Source organism: Thalia democratica, unplaced genomic scaffold (genome assembly GCF_965202585.1).
Source record: "Thalia democratica unplaced genomic scaffold, ktThaDemo2.hap1.1 HAP1_SCAFFOLD_1119, whole genome shotgun sequence".
Lineage (NCBI taxonomy): Eukaryota > Metazoa > Chordata > Thaliacea > Salpida > Salpidae > Thalia > Thalia democratica.
The window spans coordinates 1-23,715 of record NW_028140034.1 but is presented as its reverse complement, the minus strand read 5'-3'; the positions used below and the strand labels follow the sequence as shown (position 1 = coordinate 23,715).

The following is a 23,715-nucleotide window of genomic DNA, read 5'->3' as shown; positions in this document are numbered from 1 at the left end:
TCAGAGTTATTAAACACAAAATCTTAATTTATTTTAAACAGTAACAAAATTAGAACTAGTATGTAATCTTAAAATAATATAGGAACAAAATATATAAGTGTTCAAAAGAATTAAAGAAAAAAATAGTTACGTTTTTGAATTTTTCGACACTTTTATTATTCAAAAACCTTTCACTACTTTAACAATTATGCAATTTTATATTTTAGTTACTTTTACTTCTTAATCTAGTTTTTATTGTTATATCAAACAAAACAGACTCAATAATAATTTTTAATAATACAAGCATAGAGGACTTTTAACTTTCGTCTGTTTTATAGTTTTCTTTAGAATATTTTGTTTAAACAGTGTTTTACCTTTTTCTAAATTACTTGTTGACAAGCTTTATTTTTCTAATAACTCAACAAAAATCTTCACGCAAGCAATAGAAAAGTAAAATATGTTAATAGTTTGCTAACGATCGAAATATAATAAAGTTTTTAGGAGTTAACCGCATAGGAAAATTATTTTAATAATAGCTCCACGTAATCCAAAGTTAATAAAAGAATAAAAACTACATCAGCATTTCTTTTATGTTTGTAACAATTACCAAACCTTTTTACAGGACTGTCCATATTGAAACATGAATTTGAAGATAACAGCTTCAATCGTTTAATTTTCTACATTTTGTTCCTCATTTTCAATTTGTTCAACTTGTGTACGGACGACTGGGTCACAATCGAAAATGACGTCACAATTGGTTTGTTCAAAATATGTCTTAAGGATGGTCATCAGTGCCGGAAATGGTCGTCGTTGACAAATAATGGCTAGTTAGATCGATGAAAATATTTTTTTGAATAAACCTATGAAAGTTTTATGTCAAAACTTGATAGATGTGTAAAAATAGTACAACATTTTTAACTCAAAAGTATTTGTTAGTTAAATTTATCTTCCTAAAATTTTAATCTTTAACTCTGCTTCGTAATACTAAGAGCCAAGAGATGTTTATATTTAATGCTTGAGTTTTGTTTGTTTTAATTTTTGAAATAATTGTTACAAACTAGGTGTATCTTGTATGTTTAATACTTTTAAAGCTCGCTAGAACGCATTACAAATAAAAGTATCAAGTTTATTTCAAACTAGTGAAAACTCATAGTTAAGTTTGTTATCGCTTACGTTTAAGTTTGTCATTTAACTATTTAATATAAAGTTAAATAAACGTATCAGTATACGACATCATGTAACAGATATTTTGAAGTATCAAAATTATTTAACTGTAATTACACGAAACCGTATAGAAAGTTAGAGTTTATAAAACAAACTTTAAATGTCTTTTAGTAACTATTAAAAACTTCAACAGTCTTCAAAACGGCGCAGGTGTTCATGATTTTGTCTCCGATTTTCGCCTTCTTCGGTTTCGGGGCTTTTATCAAAACGTGGGTGGAGCTATCTAAGGGCAACAGTGGCAAAGTACAGAATGTATGTTCAATTTCAGCAGTTTGCTTATTTTTGTATGGCAGGTTTGTGTTAACATTTATTTTTATTATAACTAGCACATCAGTTTTACAAGTTTTTAAAAATCTAGTTGTTCAATCATATACACGTTGCAAAATATCAATCGGCTGTTTTCAGCTCTTATTTAAAGTAGTGCTTCAAGTTGTAGCTTCTTAAACTTGTCTTTAAATTGGCCTCTTTGGCAGAAACTAACATTACAAAATAACCCTCCATTAGCTATTGCTTTATTAACTTACTACCTTCTCATTTACTCTTTCGTTTCGTTTCTATTAATTGCCGCATCGTTACTCAAATCCCAACTTTTGGAAACCCAGCTTGAAATTGTTTTTTTATAGCGTATTAGTTTCAACAATTTATATCATTATCTTAAACCAATATTATTAAAGTTGTTTACAACTCTACAGCGCTTTGTAACGTGATTGGACTAACAGTTTGGACGAGTCAGTTTTGCGAATACAGCAAACTTGTATTGAGAATTGATTATTCGTGGACTTTTAGCTATTATTCAGGTGATCAACTATTAATGTATCAATTAATGATATATCAATATAATTTATAAATCAATATAAATTAAATCACTTTATAATTTAATTAATGATGTCGACACGATTTAAACTGTCACTTATGGGTACTAGAATTTTTAAACATTATTGTTCTAAATTTAATCACACAAATATATTGATCTCATAACTATAAACTTGTTATGATCATCGTTAATAGATAGAGCTGAATTTTTGCTCTTTTTAAGTTTTCATTCAAAGCTAGTTTAGTTTCAAGCTATGAACATAAATAAAATTTATTTTAATTGTATACAACGTTTTTATTTGTGGAACGACTTCTTAAGAAGTTTTTTTTTGTATTTTATATCTTAAAACATCTGTTAAAGTCTGATTATTTTTTATCAAACTCTACATTATTTTTACAAACAAGTTTTGCAACAAACTAATTAATGACTCTAATAGATATTTTTTTCAATTTCAACAAGTCAAACTGAAAGTTTAAATAATTGTTTTTGTAATAATAACTTAAATCTGTGACACATCATAGTTAGTTTTGCAAGCTTTCAGTAACATGTATTTTTTAAAGATTTTAAAGCTTGAAAGCTTCTTAGTTTAGTCAATTTCAAGTTCAACAACATTTGCAGTTGGGTAAAATTTATATTTAAATTAAAAGTTTGCTGGTATTTTACAAATTTATTTTGATAGGTGCATTAGCAACAATATTCTTGTTTGTTTGTGGAATTTGGAAGTTTCATTATCTATAAAACTAGACAACAGTTTTATATACTGGGAGTCAGTTATAAACAAAAAACATGCTTAACTTATTTCAATAACGATGTATAACCTAACTTCTTATTTTCATAGATCATTAGTGGAAAAAGTTTCATGTAAAAAAATTGAACAATTTCGTATAAACCTAAAAAGTTTTTTTAATGAAGTATTTATCAGTATAATACATAACTATTTTGTTTTGTTTCTCTCTAAAACATTGGTTTATTCTGAAACGTTTTAAATAAGTTTGAAATAGTAAGTCATATTTCATACCCTTAATTAGTTTGTTAATAATAATGTGCCCGGGGCTTTTGATTTAATTTATTAAACTGATCACAGCAAAAATCAAGTCTTTGATATTCATGTTGTCTGTACTGTATTAAATAGTTTTTTTTTTTAATAACTTAAATTATTTTGTTCAGCTTTTTATTATCACTTAAAAACGCTTACTGTGATTTAATAATATTTATTTAATTAAATTAATTTGAATAAAATAATAAACTTACAGTACTATTTTTTGTATTTTTATTGTAGTATTACATACACTTACTGGTTGTGTTCTTTCGTTCGTTAGCAAATGAATTCATTTTATTTTATGTATTAAACTGTAAATTTTAATTTCAAATCATAATAGTTCACTACTTAATTATTAAAAGTTCAAAATAACCTATTGTTAGACAAATAATTACTTCAATTTACGTATATAAAAATTAATAAGTACCTTGTATTTACAACATTTGAAGATTTTATACATAGTTTTATATTTGAAACGAAAATTTAATTTTGGTAACTGAAATATAATCTGATTCGTCCTAAAAACAGAAATTAAAAATTTTATAAGAATTAGACGTTTTTTAAATATCTTTAATTAAGTTTAAGTACCTATAATCAACAAAAAAAAGTTATTGGAAAACATAATCTTATAAAAACAGAAAAGTTTAAATAGCCTGATATTTAGGAAAAGTACTCATACTTAAGTTTTAAAAAAAAATATCCTTAGTCATCTTAAGTTTTTTAAAGTCTTAAACTATCAGGAGTTATTCCGTGTAGCCTTGGTGTTTGGAATTTACAAAAAAAAAAAACATGTGAAAAACAGTTTAATAAAAATAAACAACAAAAGCTATGTCAACTGGTAACTACTGAAATAAAAGTTTTATTTTAATTAGTTAAATATTATTTTGTTCAAACAAAATATTCTTTTTTTGTGTTTTTTTAAACTAATCTATCTCCTAGCGTTTTTTCAAGCGTCAAAAATATTTCTAGCTAAAAATTCAATTTTAAATCTTCCGACTAAAATGCTTTAAAATAACTATTTTCAAAGCAATAAAAAAAAATTATTTATTAAAAGTTGACAACTGTGTCTTCTGTAGTAGAATTTCTTAATCAATAAATGTTATTTAAAATTAAACAAAATACTGTACTTCTAAAACTAATTTTAACTTTAATCTTTGAATCAATTTAACAAAATTGTAATTTGATAAACAACTTATTGTATAAATTATACTTTTGTCAATTCATTGAGTTGTAAAAGTTTAAATTAAAACAAGATGAACAAAAAATAAACACACGGTTTATTGAATTGAGGCAGTAAATAAAATATTAAAATCAGAAATAAATATAAAATTAAATAGCACAATGAAAAAGAAATTGATAAGATTTCTTCAGTAAACACTAAGGTTCGATCCAGTATGCACAAGATAATTATTGTCAGATAAAGCTTCAAACGGTCTTACTGTACGGTACATTCTGTTTTAATTTTGTCAATAAAATTTAAACTAAAAGAATTGAGTTTGTACAAAAGTCTTGATGTTCAACTCAAACTTTGTTTCACTTAAAGTTACTTTCTTTTATTGAAACCAAATTCTTACTTTCTTTTACAAAAAATATTTATATTAGTAAGTAAGTTATTGACAGTTTTGAAAAATTGTACGTTGTTGCGTTTGAAAAAATCATGTACTTTTGTAAACAAGTACACTCAAAGTAAGAAAATAACAAATTCTAAATTTGGTTCAGCCAGTTCTAATTGTACTTAAAGCTTATTAGATTTAGAAATAAAACAACAGATATTTCTAATACAAAAACAAAAAATAATAATTGAAAACTCACTGGAATTGGGAATATAACTGGTTTGATTTTCTTCAGTGTTTTCTACTGTTTCTATTGTTTTTGAACTACCAGGTATGTTTTCACTTGTAACTTTATCGTCCTATAAAATTTATATATGTAAAAACACTATTCAAATAATAATAAAAATTCAAAATAATTATTCTATTTATTACCAGGTATCAGTACGAAAAAAACTAGTTCATTTTATTTTTATTATTATTTGAATAAGCTCTTTCTTCAGAAAATTGAGCAACATTTTCTAGTTAAGACGAATAAATATATTATAAAACTACCGTTCAAAATATTACATAATTGCTAATAATATAAAGTAATTTAAAACAAAAGGGAAAAAGATGAGATGATAATTTTGTTTATTTATATTTTTATTTGTGTTTGAAAAACACTAGTTGATATTTTGTAATTTAAATTGAGCTTTGAAGCAAAAATTATTAAATCTTTGCTTAATTTTTTTTTGTTTAAACTGTATTTTTATTTTGTTGTCTAAATAGAAAATTTAAACAAGTTTTATCTAGATAGAGTTATGTTTTTATATTATTGATTTTATAAACGTCAACTTTAGAAACTAATTAAAATTAACTCTAAGAGCAAAACTAATAGTTATTTTTTCAGTTAACATTTAATTAAGTCACCTTATTATATTAGAATTAAAAACAACTTAGCTTTTAATTAAAATTATTCAGCACATTATAACCAACTCTATTTCGTTCCCTTAATAAAATATTTCACATTTCATCTTAATTTTACCAATACAATCCCATGTATCGTTAATACAGAAACAACTTAATTAAGATATTTGCGACTTATTTAACAAAATACCTTAATTAAATGATAATATCAACATGGTTTTGTTTTCAAGAACAGGTTTAATTAGTTTATTTTCAACTAAGACGTACATCAATAATGTAGAAACAAATAATTTTGTATTTATAAAGACAATACACTAGTAATATGCATATAATTTAAGTAGATGTACCTCTAAAAAACAAAAACTATTTTATTTAAATGTCAATGTACAATTATTTACAACTGGTATTGACATGCAACGTTTAAAAATACAAAATAAATTATAATAAAAGGAACAAAATTTAGATTATTTTAACTTTAAGTCTTAATAAAAATTTTGTTGAAAAATTTGTTTAATACTCTTAACATAAAATTTTCGATTAGTTATAAGTGCAGTTAGTTAAAATTTATTTTACTCTTAATAAAATAATTATAATGTCTAAACAAAAAGATATAAACTAACAAAAACGGACTTTAATAATACAACTTACTTAATTAGTCACAAGCAGTTTATAGTTCTTTTTTCTATAATTAACATAAAAAGCTATTTTAAATTTAAAAACAAAACAAATTTAAAGCTCACAAACGCGCTTACTAGTCACAAGAAACGTAATATGACGTCACAATAAAACTAGCATGATCGCAATAAACTTGCAATTTTTCGTGATTTAATTCAGTTGGTAATGAACTATAAGTCATTCAATTCGTCAAATAATTTGTTATCAGTATTTTTAATAACTAGTTGTTTGTCGGAGTTTTAGTTTATTTGGTTGAGATATTTTTAAAAAGATTTGTATATTAAGCAGTTGTAAGACTTTTTTTGTTTTTAAGTTTGTGTTTTATTAAGTATTTAAATTTTTTCCATCAAAACTGCTAAACTTTCAAGTTTCGTAATACTAACATTGTTTAAAATTTTTTTTGAATTTTTTATCTTTGAAAATTTTTAATTAAACTTTTTAGAAAATTTTCAAAAGGTCTTATAAAAACTTTTTTCATTTGTTTAACAAGAAGCTTGTTTTTGTATAGCAGTGTATAAACATTTTTTATTAATTATTCGTAAGTAATTTGAAGTTTATTTTAAAAAAGAGGAAAAAGTTTTAACAAACTGTTTAACTTTTCTTGTTTACTTGTAATATAATAAAATTACAACCGGATACCAAATAAACTTTTATAAGAAATAATATAAATAAGTTTTAAATCAGCCTTTGATAAAAACCAAAAATTAGGAGTTTGAGTATTTCTAATGGAAATCTATCTACAGCTTTATATAAAACTAAACACTACTATTAAAACATTATTAAAGTTTCAAATATTTATTTATTTAGTAAATATTGTGAAAAAAATTTGTTGCTTAACAAAATATTTTTAATAAAAAATAATGAAAGGGAAACAATTTTTTTTCGGAAATAGATTGATGAACAGACTAAATTTTATTAACATTAACAGTATTTATTAATCAGTTTAAATTAAAGTTTAACTAAAAGATAAAACAAAACTTTTTTTAGCTCGTTAAAATCATTATAGAAATAATGTCAAACAAAACAATTGTACCCAGAAGTTTTGTATTATTAAAAGAACTAGAAGATGGGGAAAAGGTAGAAATTTATAAAAAATATTATATGCTAAATGAAACTAATTAAGTAAAATTATGTTTGTAACAAATTTTAATTTTTATTAAATAAACGTTACAATAAACAATATAAGTAAAAGGGATATACAATGTTCATAAAAACAATTATATAATAATTAAAACTAAATAAAATAAATTTGTAACAACTTTTTCACTTTATAAAATAAATGTTACGATATTAAATACAAAGCACAACAATATCGAAACATTTTTGTATAAATATATAGTAATAAATTTAATGAAGTTTGTTTTTTTTTTAAGAGATTTTGTATTATGCAATAGGTATGGTAGAAAGTAAAATGATAAAAACAATTAATATTAAATAATATTAAATTTATGATACATTAAAGAAATTAAATAATAATTAAAACATATAACAAATATCAAAAATTAAAGGGGGGAGGGGGCGAAGTATCGTGGGGTCTGAGCGACCCTGGTGACGTGGATTTGGTCAATTGGACAGCTTCCATAATTGGACCGAGGGGAACCACCTTTCAAGGGAGAATTTACCAGCTGAAGATCGAGTGTGGTGGGGATTACCCGGATCGAGCACCGAAAGTCAAGTTGGTGGTTTTATTTTATCAAACACTCTAGACCGGGGTTTCCCGAACTTTTTTCAAATGGCCCATTTAAAGAAATTAAAATAGCTATGGCCCTTTTCAACAAGATTACTCCAAATAATACCATTAAAAACACCTAAGACCCTTTTTTTGCTCTTCATCAACAACTTCAGAATATCTAGTGTAAGTTCAAATTATAACCCATGGCTCCTTTGCCGCTCATGACCCCTGAATATCTGTCATAGCCCCCAAGGGGCCGCTTGTCCCTTTTTAGAAAATTCTGCTTTAGACATATGTTTTTATTTATTATAAAATGACGTTTTTGATTAGCTGTACAAAAATAATGACCCGGACTAAAAATTTAAAAATTCATAACAAAATATACATTAAAACAACAGTCACAGATATTTGGTAAACAAATATCAAAAAGTTATTATCAAAAGGTTATTATCAAAAGGTTATTATTAAAAGGTTATTATTAAAAGGTTAGGGAGTTTAGATACTGGTCATAAAAGACGATAGATTGAATAAGCTGGTTAAATGTAAGATTTAAAACTTAATAATTAGGATAAAATTCAGTGTTTAAAGGTAAAGTATTAAAGTGCAGAACAATTTTAGGTTTTGTAAATAAACATTTTTAAGGTTCAAAGTTAGGGGTTAAGTTTTAGGGCTTCATATTAGTAGTTAGAGTAGAACTTTGAAAGTTAGTATTTGAAATCATTCAGAGTTCAGTGTTAAGAACTGGGTTCCACAATGTTTTTACGCTCCGTGAATATTTAATCACCATCATAACAAAACAAAAATTAATGTAGTTTTTCAAACCAAGTTTTTTTTTGATGATTATTTAACTTACAGTAGACTACCGCTTAAGTACGCAAATTGAACCCGACCAAAAAGTCCGTACTTAGCACGGGTAGTGCGTACTTTTTGACGACATAGTATAATATGAAATTTAGTTGTTTGTTTTCTTTTTTACAATTAGCCACCAAATAATTAAGCCAAATAAACAAGTCTTTTTATATTTAATAACATTTAATACATAATTCTAACCTGAAATTTTTTTTAATAGATATTAAAATGATTTATTTTTACTCTAAAAAGTTTCTACATAATTGATACATACATTTTATAAAGAAAATAAATGTCAGTCAATGATATAAAAAAGAATATTAAGCCATATTTTCCATATTTTGTTTTGTTAGAGGGAAAGTAACAAACTACATTTTGTTTACCAAACATTTTCAAAACATCAATGTGTGTACATTTAAATTAAATTATGACTTAACTAAGTTGTACTTGTAGGTATTTTTAACTTTGTCATCTAGATTTATTTATTCTATAGCATTACAGCTCAAACATCATTATTCTTTTTACTTTTCTCCAGCCACTACATAAGTATTTAGCTTATTAACATTTAATAACAGGACTGTCACAATCTCAGGCCACTTAGACTACTCAGGATTACTCACCCTAGTTTAAAAGTTGTGAAAGTCTCAGCCTAACTCAGCAGGATGGCCGTTTTTGTCTTTCTTGATAAGTGCGTACCAAAAAAAGTGCGTACTTAAGCGGTAGTATACTATATACTCAATCAGATTCGTCACAAAAGTGAGCATGTCGAGTTACGTGGTCCGGAACCCTTAACTAATTAATTGAACGATTAATTGATTATTATTTTAAAAATTTAACGACTATTTTAAAGTTTTTATTGTTAACATATACAGGTTCGTCACAAAAGTGAGCATGTCGAGTTACGTGGACAAGCGAAGTGGTCACGTGAGGACGCCATATTTGACCAATTGGACAAGGGAGTGCACCATGAGGGGATTTTTGCTGGACATGCGAACGAAGATGAGGGAGTGCGGCAAGAAGAAGCAACCCGGGGAGGGGGAAAAGTTTTGATCAAGTTGATTTTTTCAACCAATTTTAAAATTGTAGTACTTTTATATTGAAATTAGTAAATAAACTTTTTTTTTCTTAAAATATTATTTTTTGGGAAAGGGAGAAGTTTTGATCTATTAAAAACTTAATATTTCCATTTAAAATATTTAACAACACACATTTTTTAATAAACAAAATTTTAAAATTTTTCCTTACAATACTTATTTAATTTTATTTTTACCGATGTATTGTACTGAAAAGTCTTATTATTTAATCTTAAATACTTGTAAAAGTTAATAAGATGAGAGGAAAAACAACCTAAAAAAATTTAAAATTTTTAAATTATTTTTGTTTTAGTTAAAACTTTGTTGTTTTATTTTTATTGGAAGAAATACTTGAAGTTTAATCTTATTTTGTTGTCTTCATTTTATATTTACTATTTCTACTTTTTAGTTGTTTTTGAAAGTTTCTTTCATGAACTATTTGCTTTATATTGTTTTAGGAATATGATAGTTGTTATATTTTTCTTCTCTATTTTACTTTGTCAAATAAAATATGCCAACTTTAAAATCAAAATAAAAACTCTAAAAACCCGTTAATTTTATTAAAAAAGGATTAATACTTATAATAAGTACTCCTTTAAACATTTTCATATTTTCAATTTATTTATATTAAATAATATTATAAATTTTTCAATTTAATTATTTGTTACAATTAAAATAGTATTTTTGCTATAGGTCCTTCAAATAAATGTAGTCTTTTAAACGATTCCTATGTATATTTATATATTTATGTTTATCTTTTTAGAATTTTTCCAATTTTATTTACAATACTTAATTTTAACTTTCTAGTAAAATAATAACAATTTAGCTTTTTACTTGTGACACAACTAAACACCAAAAGTTTTTTAACTTTTTTTTTCTTTGAAAATTTTCAACTAACTTTTTTTTACAGTTGAACTAAGTTTATTGTGTTATAACTCAAAAACTTTTTATTTGATTATCCACAGGTTCTAAATTTTAAAATGTAATATTGATGCTGAAAAATTTTAAATTAAAATAGTTACTTGCACTTAGGGAGACAGATTTTTTCACAGTTAATCTTTTTTACTGGTTTTTAGCTTAGCAACCACGTTTATTAATATTTTTAATACATATGGGAATTGATTAAAAAACATTAGTAGATTTATAACAGATGCAGCAAACCGAACAGATTAAAATTTACGTAGGTAATATGTACCAAAATTTTCCAAAGCTAAAAGCAATCGTTTCATATATTTTTTATTATCATTTTCATTCAAGTAACATGATAAATTTTATAGCGATATCTTATCTAGAAATTAAAAGTAACTTCTTAGTAATAAAATTAATATTTTCTAGTCACTTTTTATTTTACACACAATCAAACAAAAAAATCTTAAAAACTTGAGCTTAAAAAAACCAGAGTAAGATATATTTTTGATGATTTATATCTGATAATTTAACTAAAATAACAACAAAATTGCCTCTATACGTTTATACTATAGTTCTTATACAAAACTTATTAGCAAATTAAAATAATATAACTTTAATGTAATCAAATGCGAAATCTATGTGAAATATTTTTGTTTTCCTTTAAATACTTAACATCTGAATTTTAACTTTTTGAACAAAACTCACATAAAAAGAATATTTATACAAAAAGTATGAATAGCCAACTTGCAGAACAACAGGTTTTTATTTATTTCAGTTTTACAATTACAAATTACAAATTATAACCACTAGCTTATGATCTAAACTAAGTACGCATTCAGAAAAACTTGTAGGTATTTTCTACCAGTAACAATATTTTGTTACAATTTTGCTTCAAATTAATTATTTGTCATATTTATTTAAAAACCCATATAACAGCAATTACTAAATTACAATGTGCGAAAGACATATGTTGCTTATAATATATAGAAACAATTTATTCTTAAAACGGATACAGTAATCAAGAATAGACTTTTCTCCGAATAATATTCCCTATTTTTCAAAATAACACTGTTTATTCGAAGAAGCTAATTTCTTTCCGATGCGTATATATCGGCGTTTGTTTTTCAAATACGCGTCAGTTAAATTGTGCTTAGTGCCATATGCCGTCTTAAGTCGCGATGAAGTTCGCATGATCAACGCAACATCTAGATAATTTCAAGCCTATAAAGTATAATCTACATCGAAAAAGTATACGTCGTCTAGTGATCAATAAGTTATAATTTGTCAAGCGACCAGAATACCCAGTTTCCGCCTAAGAACATCGATCTAAACGTGTTTCTTAATCAAACAATTTATTTGCCAAAACCGTAAGCATTTTTGCATGCATTGTATTATAATAAATTATTTATTTATTAACGAATACAGTTTCTTTCTTGAGTTTTAATAAACTACTTGTAATTAACTGAAAGTGAGTTTTACTCACAACTTAGTTATAAGTTACTTAAAGTTTTGTAACTTTAGTACTGTAAGCTACTATTAAGTAATACACGTACTTGGAGACCACATATTTAAGACCATAAACATGACCAGTATTAAAACTACATCTTTGTGGTTATAACATAGTTTAAAATTTACTAAAAAACATATTTTTATTAACTCATAGACTAAGTAATATTAATGATATATAAAATATTTTAAATATAACAATATAAAAAAAAAGTACAATATTTTTAATATTTTAACTTGGTCCAAAGTTTAGCTTTAAAATGAAAAAAATGCAATAAACAACTTAAAACTTAATTTTAGCAACACATTTAATAATTCATACTATATATAAATAGAATTTTACGCTTAAGAGGTATGAAATTTACTTGGAAAGAAATTTTTTTGTCAATTCTGAACTTCACTAACCTTAATAATTGTTTTCAATATTTCGATTCTGTCTAAATACGTTTTTATTTCAGAATGCAGAAGCTTCTTCAGAATCTTTGGTTGGTCTGTTAATAAAAATAACAATATTTTTTAAAGACATCAAAACAAAAATAAACATTTGTGTCCAAAAAATTATTTAATTACTTTTCAATTTAAGCAAACAACTTTTATTAATTAGTTAATAAGACTGTACAACAAATTATAAGTAAATAAAAACTTATTTGTATTTTTTTTTAAACAATAACTTAATTAGCTTTTAGAAAACAGTTTTAGTATATTAGTAGACTTAAAAGAAATTGTAACAGTTTTTTCTTTATTGCTTTTATACAATTTATCTAAGAAGTTGCACAAAAAATTTTCTTAATTCTTAAAGTTATATTTTTAGTAGTTTTTACGAAGTTAAACTTTTTTTTTATATTCTAACTTATATGGTTTTTTTTTTTTTCAACATGTTTTTGTTGTTAATTACGGGTCTAAACAATTAACTGTTTTTATATAATTAAATTTAGTTAAAGAAATAAAACTACTCTGAAAACTTTTCTTGTTGATAAAACTATTCGTTAAAAATTTAAAGTTACTAAAAGTTGTACTGTCATATCAAAACATGTTTATAATTAAGTCAAAAATGTGCATCTAAAACATTGTACTATTTTGTAAATTTTATTGCTCTATATTACTGACAAAGAGATAGGGAAAAATATCAAAAAATAAATAAAACAATATTAATACTTGAGGCGGCAGGTAGTAATTTTTCAATCGTGTCTTCATAGTACCGCAGTGCATCTCTGTGTTTTTGGTTTTTTTCCTATGAAAAATATTGATAAAGCAAAAAAAAACTCTTTTAACTATGATGAAAAAAATTAAATATCAAAAGTTGTTTCTTGTACAAATTAAACTACAGCAAAAAAAATCAGTCACTAAAAAAAATGTTTTAAACTTCATTTTTACTTTTACAGCTATTAATAACTTAAAATAAACCAATGTTTTATGACCTTGACTAAATATTAATTACATAATCACATAAAAATATTAATTAAATAAACTTACAAGAGTATTAGCGTAATAAAGAGTTCTCAGACACATATTGAGTTCTTTGTTTCTACAAGTAAGAGACACTGTAAATATAAATAGGAGTTATCAAAATGAATTTGTATATACTACACCTAATCAAGTTTTCAACTTACACAGTTGTTGTTTCCTTTCATCTAAATCAGATTCTTTGTGATTTTTTATGTCCGAAACAACTTTTAAATGTTCTGCTCTATCAACGTATTGTTTGACCTAATAAAAAACAATATATGATAAACAATAAATCTTAAGGCTATACGAATATTCTAAAATAATACATAGAAAAAGTGCAGTGCATAGGTTTGTATCGAAATATTTTTACAAAGTTAAGCATATACCATTAAATATATGACTTTTATAAGTTCTACAAATATGTTTATTATTTAAGTCTCTAAATATACGATTTAAGTTTTAAATTTTTAAGTTAGATATGAGAGCCAGTCAAACCAATATCTTATAATTTAATTAACTTGTGTAAAAAAATCTTTCAAACTAACTTGTGTTCGAAGTTGAGATTTCTTAATGCTGTCAGTTTCATCTGAGAATAAAATAATAATTAGCTGCTTTTACACTTTTAATAAACTTTATAGAAAAATTTGAGATCTATACTCAAAATAAGTAAAAAAGTTAACCAATGATGAAAAATTTGAAAGTAATTGAAAGAATTTTGATACTTAAGATTTTATAAATACTGAACAGGGTCTAAAGAAATAAAATAAAATGTGCAAAGCTGTACACAAAATAAAAATATAAAACTTTAAATCAGATAATGACACATTCAAAGTATATCATTAAGTAGCATTTAATTTAAAATTTTGTGAAATTCAAAAACATGACCTCTTAACAGACGTATTCGAAAAATAAATACAATAAAAAGTGAATTTTATCTTGCTTTAGTTAAAGTTTTTTATCTTTCTTCTTAGCTTTAGTTAGGTGATTAAAAAAAATAAGTGTTAACAATAATAATAGACTAGTTAGTTAACTATTTGTTAATATACTAAGCAACTATACTTTTTTACATTTATAAATTATCATTGTAAATAATTTATTTTTAAAACTTTTTTAAAGTTTTACACATCATAATAGTTTAGATAAAAATGTTTAATAAACTATTTTTAGATAAGTTAAAAACAATTTAAACAGCACTACTAATAAATGTTTGATTTTTTAAACTGACTGCCTGAACAAAACAATGTCGAAGAACTTAAGAGAACTTAAAGCTATGTTGTTTTTATACTTTATGTCTGTTAGAATCTTTAAGATGTTTCACTCATTTTTTAACAGACAGTTTTATTAAAAGCAACCGATATAATTATAACATTTTCTTTTTCTTATAAACTTTGCTTAACGAGTTTTGATTTATACTACCAAACTTATATTTTTATAAATTTTGAAAAGAGTTTTTTTTCCGAATTTGGTTGATAGTGGTTGTAGTTAATAATTGATAGGTAAAGTAAAGGTAGGGATATCAGCACATTTTAATTATAAAAAATTACAGCTTACACACAAAAAACACTTTTAAATACAAAAAATAATAACTTCTTTTCTCAGAATTATACTTAAACTTTTTATTCAAAAACTAATTAATCCGTGCTATTTTTTAATTTAAACTACTAACCAATCAAGTTTTTTAAGGGCATAGGGGGGAGTCCGACATTTCTTTTACTAAAAATAGCATTGGATCTTATATGAAAGTATTAAGTACAAACTACAAGACTTTATAAAAAGAAAAAAATATTATTTAACTTTTGAGATATTGTAATTTTTATAAAAATTTTCCGATACAAACCTATGTATTTTTTATGCAAATTTTTTGGGTCAGTTTTCTTTGAATTTTAAAAAATCACTAAAAATCTATCTTCTCCTTCAATTTTTGAGCTAAAGACCTCGAACTTTAATTTTATAGTTTAAAAGACTTTATATGTTGGAATTTAAAAATATTAAAGACAAAAAAATTTTAGATTAAAAAAACAAAAAAAAATAGGTGGTTTTTTTTTTAATTAATTTTTTAAAATTAATAAACTTCCTGGATTTAATTTTTTTTTAATTTAATAATATACTTTCTGTTAAAATTTAAAGAATATTGCTTAAAAAAAGAAGGAGATATATTTTTAGTAAAAAGGTTTTTAGTTTGCGTCTTACATTAGGAACCTATTGAGGTCATCGACTTTGATCGCTCATAACTCAAAAATTACTTTGAACTTTTTCAAGCGACCAAAAATGTCTGATAGCTCAGACCAAACTCTATAAAATAAAACCAACTTGTAAAAATCATAGTGCCCCCCGCCCCATGCCCTTAATAAAAATGTTAACTATCATCAAACTCACAATAAATGGCTGAAATGAAATATCTAATAGCTTCAGAGTAAAGTTCACAAGCTTCTGAAATATTTTCATTTTCATCTGCTTGTATAGCTTTGTTCACAATAAGTATCTGTAATATATAATTATTAAATTAATATAAACTTAAGTTACAAAATTTTATTTTCATTTATTAGTTACTAACTATAAATAACAGTATTTTATATTTAGGATTATAGTAATTTTAATATTTAGTTTTTACTGAAATATTTATTATTTTTATGAATGTTTTCAACATTAATTTCCATAAAAGAATTTCATGAAAACAAAAATTTTGTGTTATGCAGTAATATATAAATCAATAGTAAACTTGTATAAAAAAAAACTTTTAAGAAGTTAACTTAATATACTTTTTTAAGCAGATTTTTTTATTTTTTACTAGTTAAAAAAAAAAACTGTTTGCTGATTGTTTAATTTCTTTTTGCTAGGAAATTTATTTTTGAGTTTCAGGATTCGTAACTTAATCAAGCTACCAAAACAAGATTTTAAATAAAAACAAACCATCTGAAACTTTTTTATTCTATTTTTTATCAAAAAACAACAGTTATAATTTTTTAAGTTATTACAAAACAACTACAGCACTTTTAAAAGAATAAAACAAGAACAGTACAAGTAAAGTATTTATAAAAAACCGATACATTTAAATCTTTAAAAAAAAAATATAAAATAAGATTTCTTTGTGTAATATTTAAAACTTATCTGCATATAAATATACTCACAGCTTTTTCAATACAGTCAGGCGAAGGTTTATGTTTGAGATCAACAAATTGATGATTAAAAAAATCCTCAAAACTGATTCTTTCGTCGGGATCCCTTTGCAACAAACGAACTAACAGATCTTTGCATTCATCAGAGATTAATGGAGTCGTTGGGATCTAAAGATAAATCGAATTAACCAAAAACAAACAACACACTATAGCAGTTTTTCTCAAAGTCTGCACCTGTGTGCAGTAATTTGCGCATGAAATAATTTACTAAGCGCAGAAAACTTTAAGAGGTACAACAGTTATTTTTATAGGAACATATTGAATCTTAAGAGCTTTTTGATAGTAATTAGGAATTTTTAATACGTCATCTACCATAAAAATAATGTATAAAATTAAACTTATAGTAATTAAATTTAAATAAAAATATTTATTTTTGACATTATTTTTATAGATATTTACTGTGCACAGTTTTTGAATTAGTTAAACAACTGAACTTTAAAATTTCAGTTAAATTTTAGTCTAACTTGAAAACTTTAGCAGTTCGTTACACTTTAATTTTAACTTTACCATATACTAATGTACTTTACTTTATTTAAAAACAGCCCAGACATTAAACATATATTAAGTATAATTTTATGAACAAGTACCTTTTGTGATTACTAAAAATTAATAATTAATATGTCAATTAAGAGTTTACCATACATGAACAAACTAAACTGTAATATCAGCTTCAGATAGTATTTTCTTCAAAAAACTCATCAGTGTTATTAGATGCGTAAGGAGCCCTTCCAAACAAGCTCTCATACAAAATTACTCCAAGCGACCATAAGTCTGCCTAAAATGTTTAAATGTTATTAATGTTATGGTCACAAGTGTACAAAGCAAAACACTTATTTGTTATTTCAAAATTTTTTAAACTCAGATTAAAATGAATGTTTTTGTGTTCTACGTTTAAAGTATTTGTTAACTTTGAAACTACACTAGTAAAGTTTAATGTAGTTTTTTATAACTAATATTTCATTCAAGTATGTAAATTTGATAAAATAAAATACTAAATTTTTACTGCTGATTGAAAAAACTTGCCGCACATGCAAATGTTTTTAAATAAAAACTTAATAATGCTTTTGGAATCTGCAAAAGTGGCAACACTTTAGTCAGCAGTCAAGTTTAGTATTTTCATTTTACTTCAATATTTAACCTATTCAAGTATCTATTGTATAAAACCACTTTGTACTACCTTAAACAATGTTCGTGCGCGAAATTTTTTTCATTAGCCTGTCTGGGACCAATTTAGCCTGACATTTTTTCAAAGTAAGGCAAATCCCCCTTTAAAAGCAATTTTAGGAGTTAAGGGGTCTTTATTAGTACTATTGTAAACTCCGTTTTCAACCAGCTTTATCTCAAAAATATTTTGAGCTTTAAAAATTTGCAAAAAGCAACTCATAGCTTAGTTGCAACTCAATAATATAAGACTAAATTGTGAAAAAGATGATTACCCCCCTATGCCCTTAACATAACAAATTCAGTGATAAGTTTTAAAATAAATGTTATATCTAATCTATTAATAATGTAAAAATTTAATATATATTACTAAACACAATTGTTCAATTTCATTAAGCATTAAGTTAAAACATAATAACCAGAAGATTTATAATAAAACGATGTGCATTGTCGTGTTTTATTAAAATTTAAAATGAAACGCTTTCACGAGTATATTAAAATAAGTAAAAAGTGTTTATTATAGTATTTTGACTAATACTTAAAATTGATACATAATTATAAATCCTAAACACTAAATAAATACAGTTATTGTTGATGTCATATCAAATTTAAAAAGCTTACACTTAAATTAGAAAAAAAACTTTAATTTTTTGTTCTTGTAAAGAAAAATAAATTGAACCTAAAATTTGTACTCCCATAAAACTTAGTACTTATATCTTAAAGCTAAGTTTTAGTGTTGTGAACATCTCTAATAACTATGAACAAACGGTAAAATATATGAATAAACTGCTACGAATTTTAATCTAAAAAGTATTTGGTATAAAGCCTTTAAATTAGAAATTAAAACAGTTCAACCAACTAAGCTCTGAAAAACATAGCTGATGTAAACAAATTCAAACAAACAGCTTAGCTGTTGAACTAATTTGTAATGTTCGAAGTGTATTTTTTTATGAATTTTCATAACTATGACGTATATAATCTACTCAAAACAAAATAATTAAGATTCTTAATTTATTTTAGAGATTCAACAAAAGGTTTTAAGCATTTATTTTTACAAATACTGACTGATTTTGTCTTTTATAACTAAAGTTTATTTAGAAATAAATTCACATCTCAATTTGATATTTAAAGATTTCTCAATTTTTTTTATCAAAACTTTGAAGGATTTGAACTGAGAAAAACTGAGATTTTCAAATTTTTAATAAAAAACTGATTTAGCCTGACGTTTTTCAACTTTTTTCAAAAAAACTGATTTAGACTGATTTAACCTGACTTAGCCTGACGCGCACGAACCCTGCTTAAATCACTCAGTAACTTATGTTAACAAACAGAAAAAGTTTAAATAATTTACTTAAACTTATACTTTTCTTTTGTAACAAGCTTTAAATACTTAATACTGACTTATTTAATTATAAAGTAATTCCTAAAATGTTTATAAATTTATTGTTTATAAAATCGTGATTTATAACTAAAGAGCATGCAATGGTTGAAAACAAAAGAATTGCTTTTTATCGAAAAATAGTTTTACAAAACTTTTATCAACATATTTTGAGCTTTGTTAAATTATTATACTTTTCAGCGATGGACAAAAAGAAAAATAAAACAAACTTATAAAAAACTATAAAATGACTATTTTAATATTTATTTATCCTTTAGTATATTTTAAACTTAAAACAATGTTTTCATTAAAGGAACATAATGTTTTTTTAGATAAAATTATTGTCATTTTTCAAAATTAATAAACAAAAACAGCTAGTTAAATTTATTAACAAAGTATTTAAAATTAAAATTAAACTTTTACACAATCTGATTAAAAATTTTGAAACAATAAATGTTAGTTATTGTAGCATAAAAATTTGTCTTAAACTTTAAACAACCTTTGCAGAATAGTTTTTGTCAAGTATGATTTCAGGAGCCATGTAAAGCGGAGAGCCACGAAAAAAATTATCTTTATTTTTTTCCTCTGTTTTATTTTTAAATGTAGCAAATCCAAAATCTAAAAATGCAATTTATATAAAAATAGTAATATAAACTCTAAAAATTTACTGAGTTTCAAACAATATAATATTATTTTTTATTACAAAAATTCATTGTGACTATGTAAAACCATTATGGAGAGCTCTTTAAAATTTCACATGATGAAACAAAATATTTGCAGAAAATTTTAATATAATTGTGAATACAAAATAAAACAATTTGTCAATACTACATAAAAACATGCGAAAATTCTAACCAGCTAATTTTATAGTTGGATGTTTTGTTGATGTGAGTAATACATTATGCGGCTTCAGATCAAAGTGAGATATATGTTTTTCGTGCAAAACCATCATTGCAGACGCTGTTTATTATTTTAACATAAATAAAAACATTAAAAGTATTACTGTTTTTTATACTTCAAGCACTCAAAATATTTGGTCCAATGACCTTTCGGTTATCGAGTTGTGCACTACTTGGATACAGCTTAATGTCTTGTCCAGGACTACTACAAAGTATATATCAGAATTTAAATACTTAACTTAAGGTACTTGACATAGCAAATATTCTTTTAAAACATGACTTTTATGTTTAACACAACATTTTTAATATCAAAAAAACAGTCGGCAACAGTTTATACTAAAATAATTTAATTTATTATTAACAATAAAAAAAGATAAACTATTGTACTTTTATACATTATTTAGTTTACTATTGGTTCATGATTTTATTTATAAAGCAGTTTTTCGTTTAATTAATGAGAATATAAATTTTAATGATATTCTCAAATATGATAAATTATTGAAAATCAAAATTTAAATTTTTGGAGACATTAAGGCTTAGCTTAATTCTACAAACTATTACATAAACTTTTATGTTTAACACCAGAGCTAGTACCCAATAAATACAGTGGTAACAGTTTATAGATATATTAACAATAAAAACAAGAACAACTTTTTATACTTTTTTACATTATTTGTTTACAAATTTACTGATTCATGAATTTATTTATAAAGCAATATTACTATCAATTAATAACATTAATTAGTCCTTGAGTTATAATAAGTGCCTGAAAAAAAATTCAATATTTAGGAAGACACTAAGGCTTAGCTTAATTTTACAGACTGTATTTATAAACATATCGAAAAAAAATAACAATAACTGGTAAAAAAGCTTAAGCTACTAAGAATAAAACTATAAAATAATTTATGGATCATAGGCGTAAGTCCACCTCGATTTTTACAAATTAATCTGTTTTTGTAGAGTTTTATCTGAGCTTTAGACATTTTTAACTGCTTACAAAAGCTCAAGTTAACTTTTGAGATATAAGCAATCAAAGTCAATGAGTTACTAACAGAAAGCTCAAACCAAAAATGCAAAACAAAAAGTTTATTTTACTAAAATTTATCTTCTGCTTTACTTTTCAATCAATCTTCTTCAAACTTTTCAGAAAGTCATTTACTTATTTAAATCAATTCAATGCAGGATTTTTTTTTTTGAAAAATGAAATACAATTTTTGTATTTTTATCTCAAATGCTAATTTTAATTAATTAAAAAAACATTTAATTCCAAAGTTTAAAGTCTTTTAACTTATAAAAAAAACGTTTTTAGTAAGAATCTATAGCTCAAAAGTTAAGGAGAAAGTTGATTTTTAATTATTTTTTTTTAATTTTCAAAAAACTAAACCTTAAAAATCTGCGTCCACATGTTTTTATCTGAAACGGTTTTTTTAAATACAACGTATAAAAATTTATATAAATTGTTTTATTCTATAAAACTGCCTTGTAGTTTATATTAAAGGCTTTCAAATGTTATTTTTTGTTAAAAAAAATGTGGGACCCCCCTATGACCTTAAATAAAACTAATGAAAACTGGTTAAATTCTTAGGGTTACTATAACTAAAACTTTATTAGAGAAATATGTTATAAAACTATATTAAAGGTAAGTAAAGCTTTTTAACATATACTAATGATTTTTTTTGCTATGCTTAATAAATAAAAAATTTGTAAAGTAAAAAAATTTTTTGCACAAAGCTAGAATCTTTTTTCATAACAAAACTTTAAACTTTAGTTTTTACACATAGTTTTAATTGCACTTTTCCAATTTTACAATGTTTAAAATTATTTTGCTTTAAATATTTTTGATTATAAAATTATCAATAAAAAACTAATTAACTTACATCAATAAAGCTGTCAAATTAGAACAGGGTTGCCACTGTTTGAGTCGAAAATAAATCTGTTCTTAGTGATCAAAATTGTACTGAGTGACCTTAAACTAAGATGAGTCATCTTGAGTTTTTGATCCATTAAAAAAAAATACTTAGTAGAGCTAGCCACATTTATAAAAAGCTTAAAATAATAAATAAAAATGGAGTTTTTGGACAAAATTTGTTGTACAAAATAACAAAAATTTAAACTAGATCAACTAAATTTCATTTAAGATTTAGAAAAGTTTTGACTTGAGATTTTTAAAAGATCTAAAAACTAATCTGATTCGGCTTGAGTTTCAAAAAATCATAATATCTGAGTCATCCTGAGATTTTTTAAGCTTTTAAAAAAATCCTGAATTAGTCTGAGAGGCCTGAGTATGTGGCAACCCTGTTAAAATGAGCATAGCTTTCTAAAAAACTAAGATGTATTTAGAATTCACAAGTCATAAAATTAGCAACAAATTTAGAAAGGAAATAGAAAAATAGAAAAAAACTTATTTAGCTAACATAAAAGTGTTTGAAACCTATTTGTTGAAGAAACTTTTTGACTATGTATTCAGGTAATGTGTTTTTCAATCTAATGAACTGAGATAAATCACCTCCACTACAATACTCCATTATCAAGTAAATATAATAAGCATCCCACTATATGAATTGTTTATAATATAATTTGTTTTGATTTATATAAACCAAAATATTTGTATACCAGAAATTAAAAAGTAACTAAACAAAATCACATATGATTTTGCATAAACCAAATTACCTGAAAATTAATTTTCACTTAACTTTTTAAAATATTAAAATAAAATATTGTATATGGAAAAAAAATTATCACCTTGAAATCAATTTGATTTGTACAGAATCATACTAACAATTCGTATTATGCATAAGTTTGGATTAATTCAACAAAATTTATAAGTAAAATATATGATTTCCACATAACCTTTTCATAGAATAAATTTCAAATATATAATTAAACTAAATATAAGTTATAATTAACTAAAAATTGTGTACGTTTTTGCATAAATTAATTAAAATCACCTGAAAATCAATGAGTTGGACAATATTTTCATGATTTAGTTCTTTAAGTACTTCAATTTCCTTCATTAGGTTTTCAACTGAACTTTTGTTTAATGATGACTTTTTGATACACTTTATTGCAACTACTTCATGGTCATTGTTTGGCTGCTGTAGAAATTAACTTTTTAATAAATACAAGTATTCTTAAGGATAAAAGTTAAAGATTTATATAATATCTGCTGTTTTTATTAATCTCTACTTATTTACATTGACAATGACTAAATAAAAGGTTAAAGTTGTACTAATTCAAATACAATTAGTAACATTCTACAGTATCAAAATGCCAGGTCTGGCCATAGATTGCTAGCAAGTTTTGATTGGAATTTAGATTAAATATTCAGATCTGGTCAAGCTCAATTTAAAAAGAAGCTTGAACCAATTCATATTTTTAATCTTAATTCGTCTCCAACCTTAACCAGATAGGACCTTTTTGTAAATTAAGATCCAGTCAGAAACTGAAAACTGTTTT

At 24.1% G+C, this 23,715-nt stretch overlaps 3 protein-coding genes across 3 annotated transcripts; 1 reads left to right on the top strand and 2 right to left on the bottom strand.

The window, feature by feature from the left end:
* Positions 1-4,445: 4,445 nt before the first annotated feature.
* Positions 4,446-13,840, bottom strand: LOC145847814 (uncharacterized). Its single transcript, XM_082953733.1, has 6 exons — positions 13,810-13,840; positions 13,673-13,740; positions 13,355-13,430; positions 12,605-12,690; positions 4,869-4,968; positions 4,446-4,508 (listed from the first exon to the last, which is right to left on the bottom strand). The coding sequence occupies exons 2-6, from the start codon at positions 13,706-13,708 to the stop codon at positions 4,492-4,494; spliced, it is 315 nt and encodes a 104-aa protein (XP_082809859.1). The 5' UTR covers positions 13,709-13,740; positions 13,810-13,840; the 3' UTR covers positions 4,446-4,491.
* On the top strand, positions 7,202-9,761 carry LOC145847813 (ubiquitin-conjugating enzyme E2 variant 1-like). Its single transcript, XM_082953731.1, has 3 exons — positions 7,202-7,267; positions 7,699-7,865; positions 9,584-9,761. The coding sequence occupies exons 1-3, from the start codon at positions 7,202-7,204 to the stop codon at positions 9,759-9,761; spliced, it is 411 nt and encodes a 136-aa protein (XP_082809857.1).
* Positions 13,841-16,001: 2,161 nt separating the features above from the next.
* Positions 16,002-23,354, bottom strand: LOC145847815 (serine/threonine-protein kinase ULK3-like; the record flags this gene model as incomplete). The annotated part of the gene is given in 8 exon segments (XM_082953734.1): positions 16,002-16,127; positions 16,774-16,929; positions 17,479-17,514; positions 17,516-17,596; positions 19,860-19,978; positions 20,216-20,320; positions 22,691-22,811; positions 23,208-23,354. Coding segments are annotated over 8 exon segments (891 nt in total), but the record flags the coding sequence as incomplete, so codon positions are not given.
* Between the last annotated feature and the right edge of the window lie 361 nt (positions 23,355-23,715).

Excerpts from the sequence above, each read along its gene's own strand:
- LOC145847813 (XM_082953731.1), top strand. The coding sequence starts at position 7,202 with ATGTCAAACAAAACAATTGTACCCAGAAGTTTTGTATTATTAAAAGAA. Across the intron at positions 7,268-7,698 it reads AACTAGAAGATGGGGAAAAG|GGGGGAGGGGGCGAAGTATC; the intron begins GTAGAAATTTAT and ends CAAAAATTAAAG. Across the intron at positions 7,866-9,583 it reads GATCGAGCACCGAAAGTCAA|GTTCGTCACAAAAGTGAGCA; the intron begins GTTGGTGGTTTT and ends TAACATATACAG.
- LOC145847814 (XM_082953733.1), bottom strand. The coding sequence starts at position 13,708 with ATGTGTCTGAGAACTCTTTATTACGCTAATACTCTT. Across the intron at positions 13,431-13,672 it reads TTTATTACGCTAATACTCTT|GAAAAAAACCAAAAACACAG; the intron begins GTAAGTTTATTT and ends TATTTTTCATAG. Across the intron at positions 4,969-12,604 it reads TATTGAAAACAATTATTAAG|GACGATAAAGTTACAAGTGA; the intron begins GTTAGTGAAGTT and ends TAAATTTTATAG.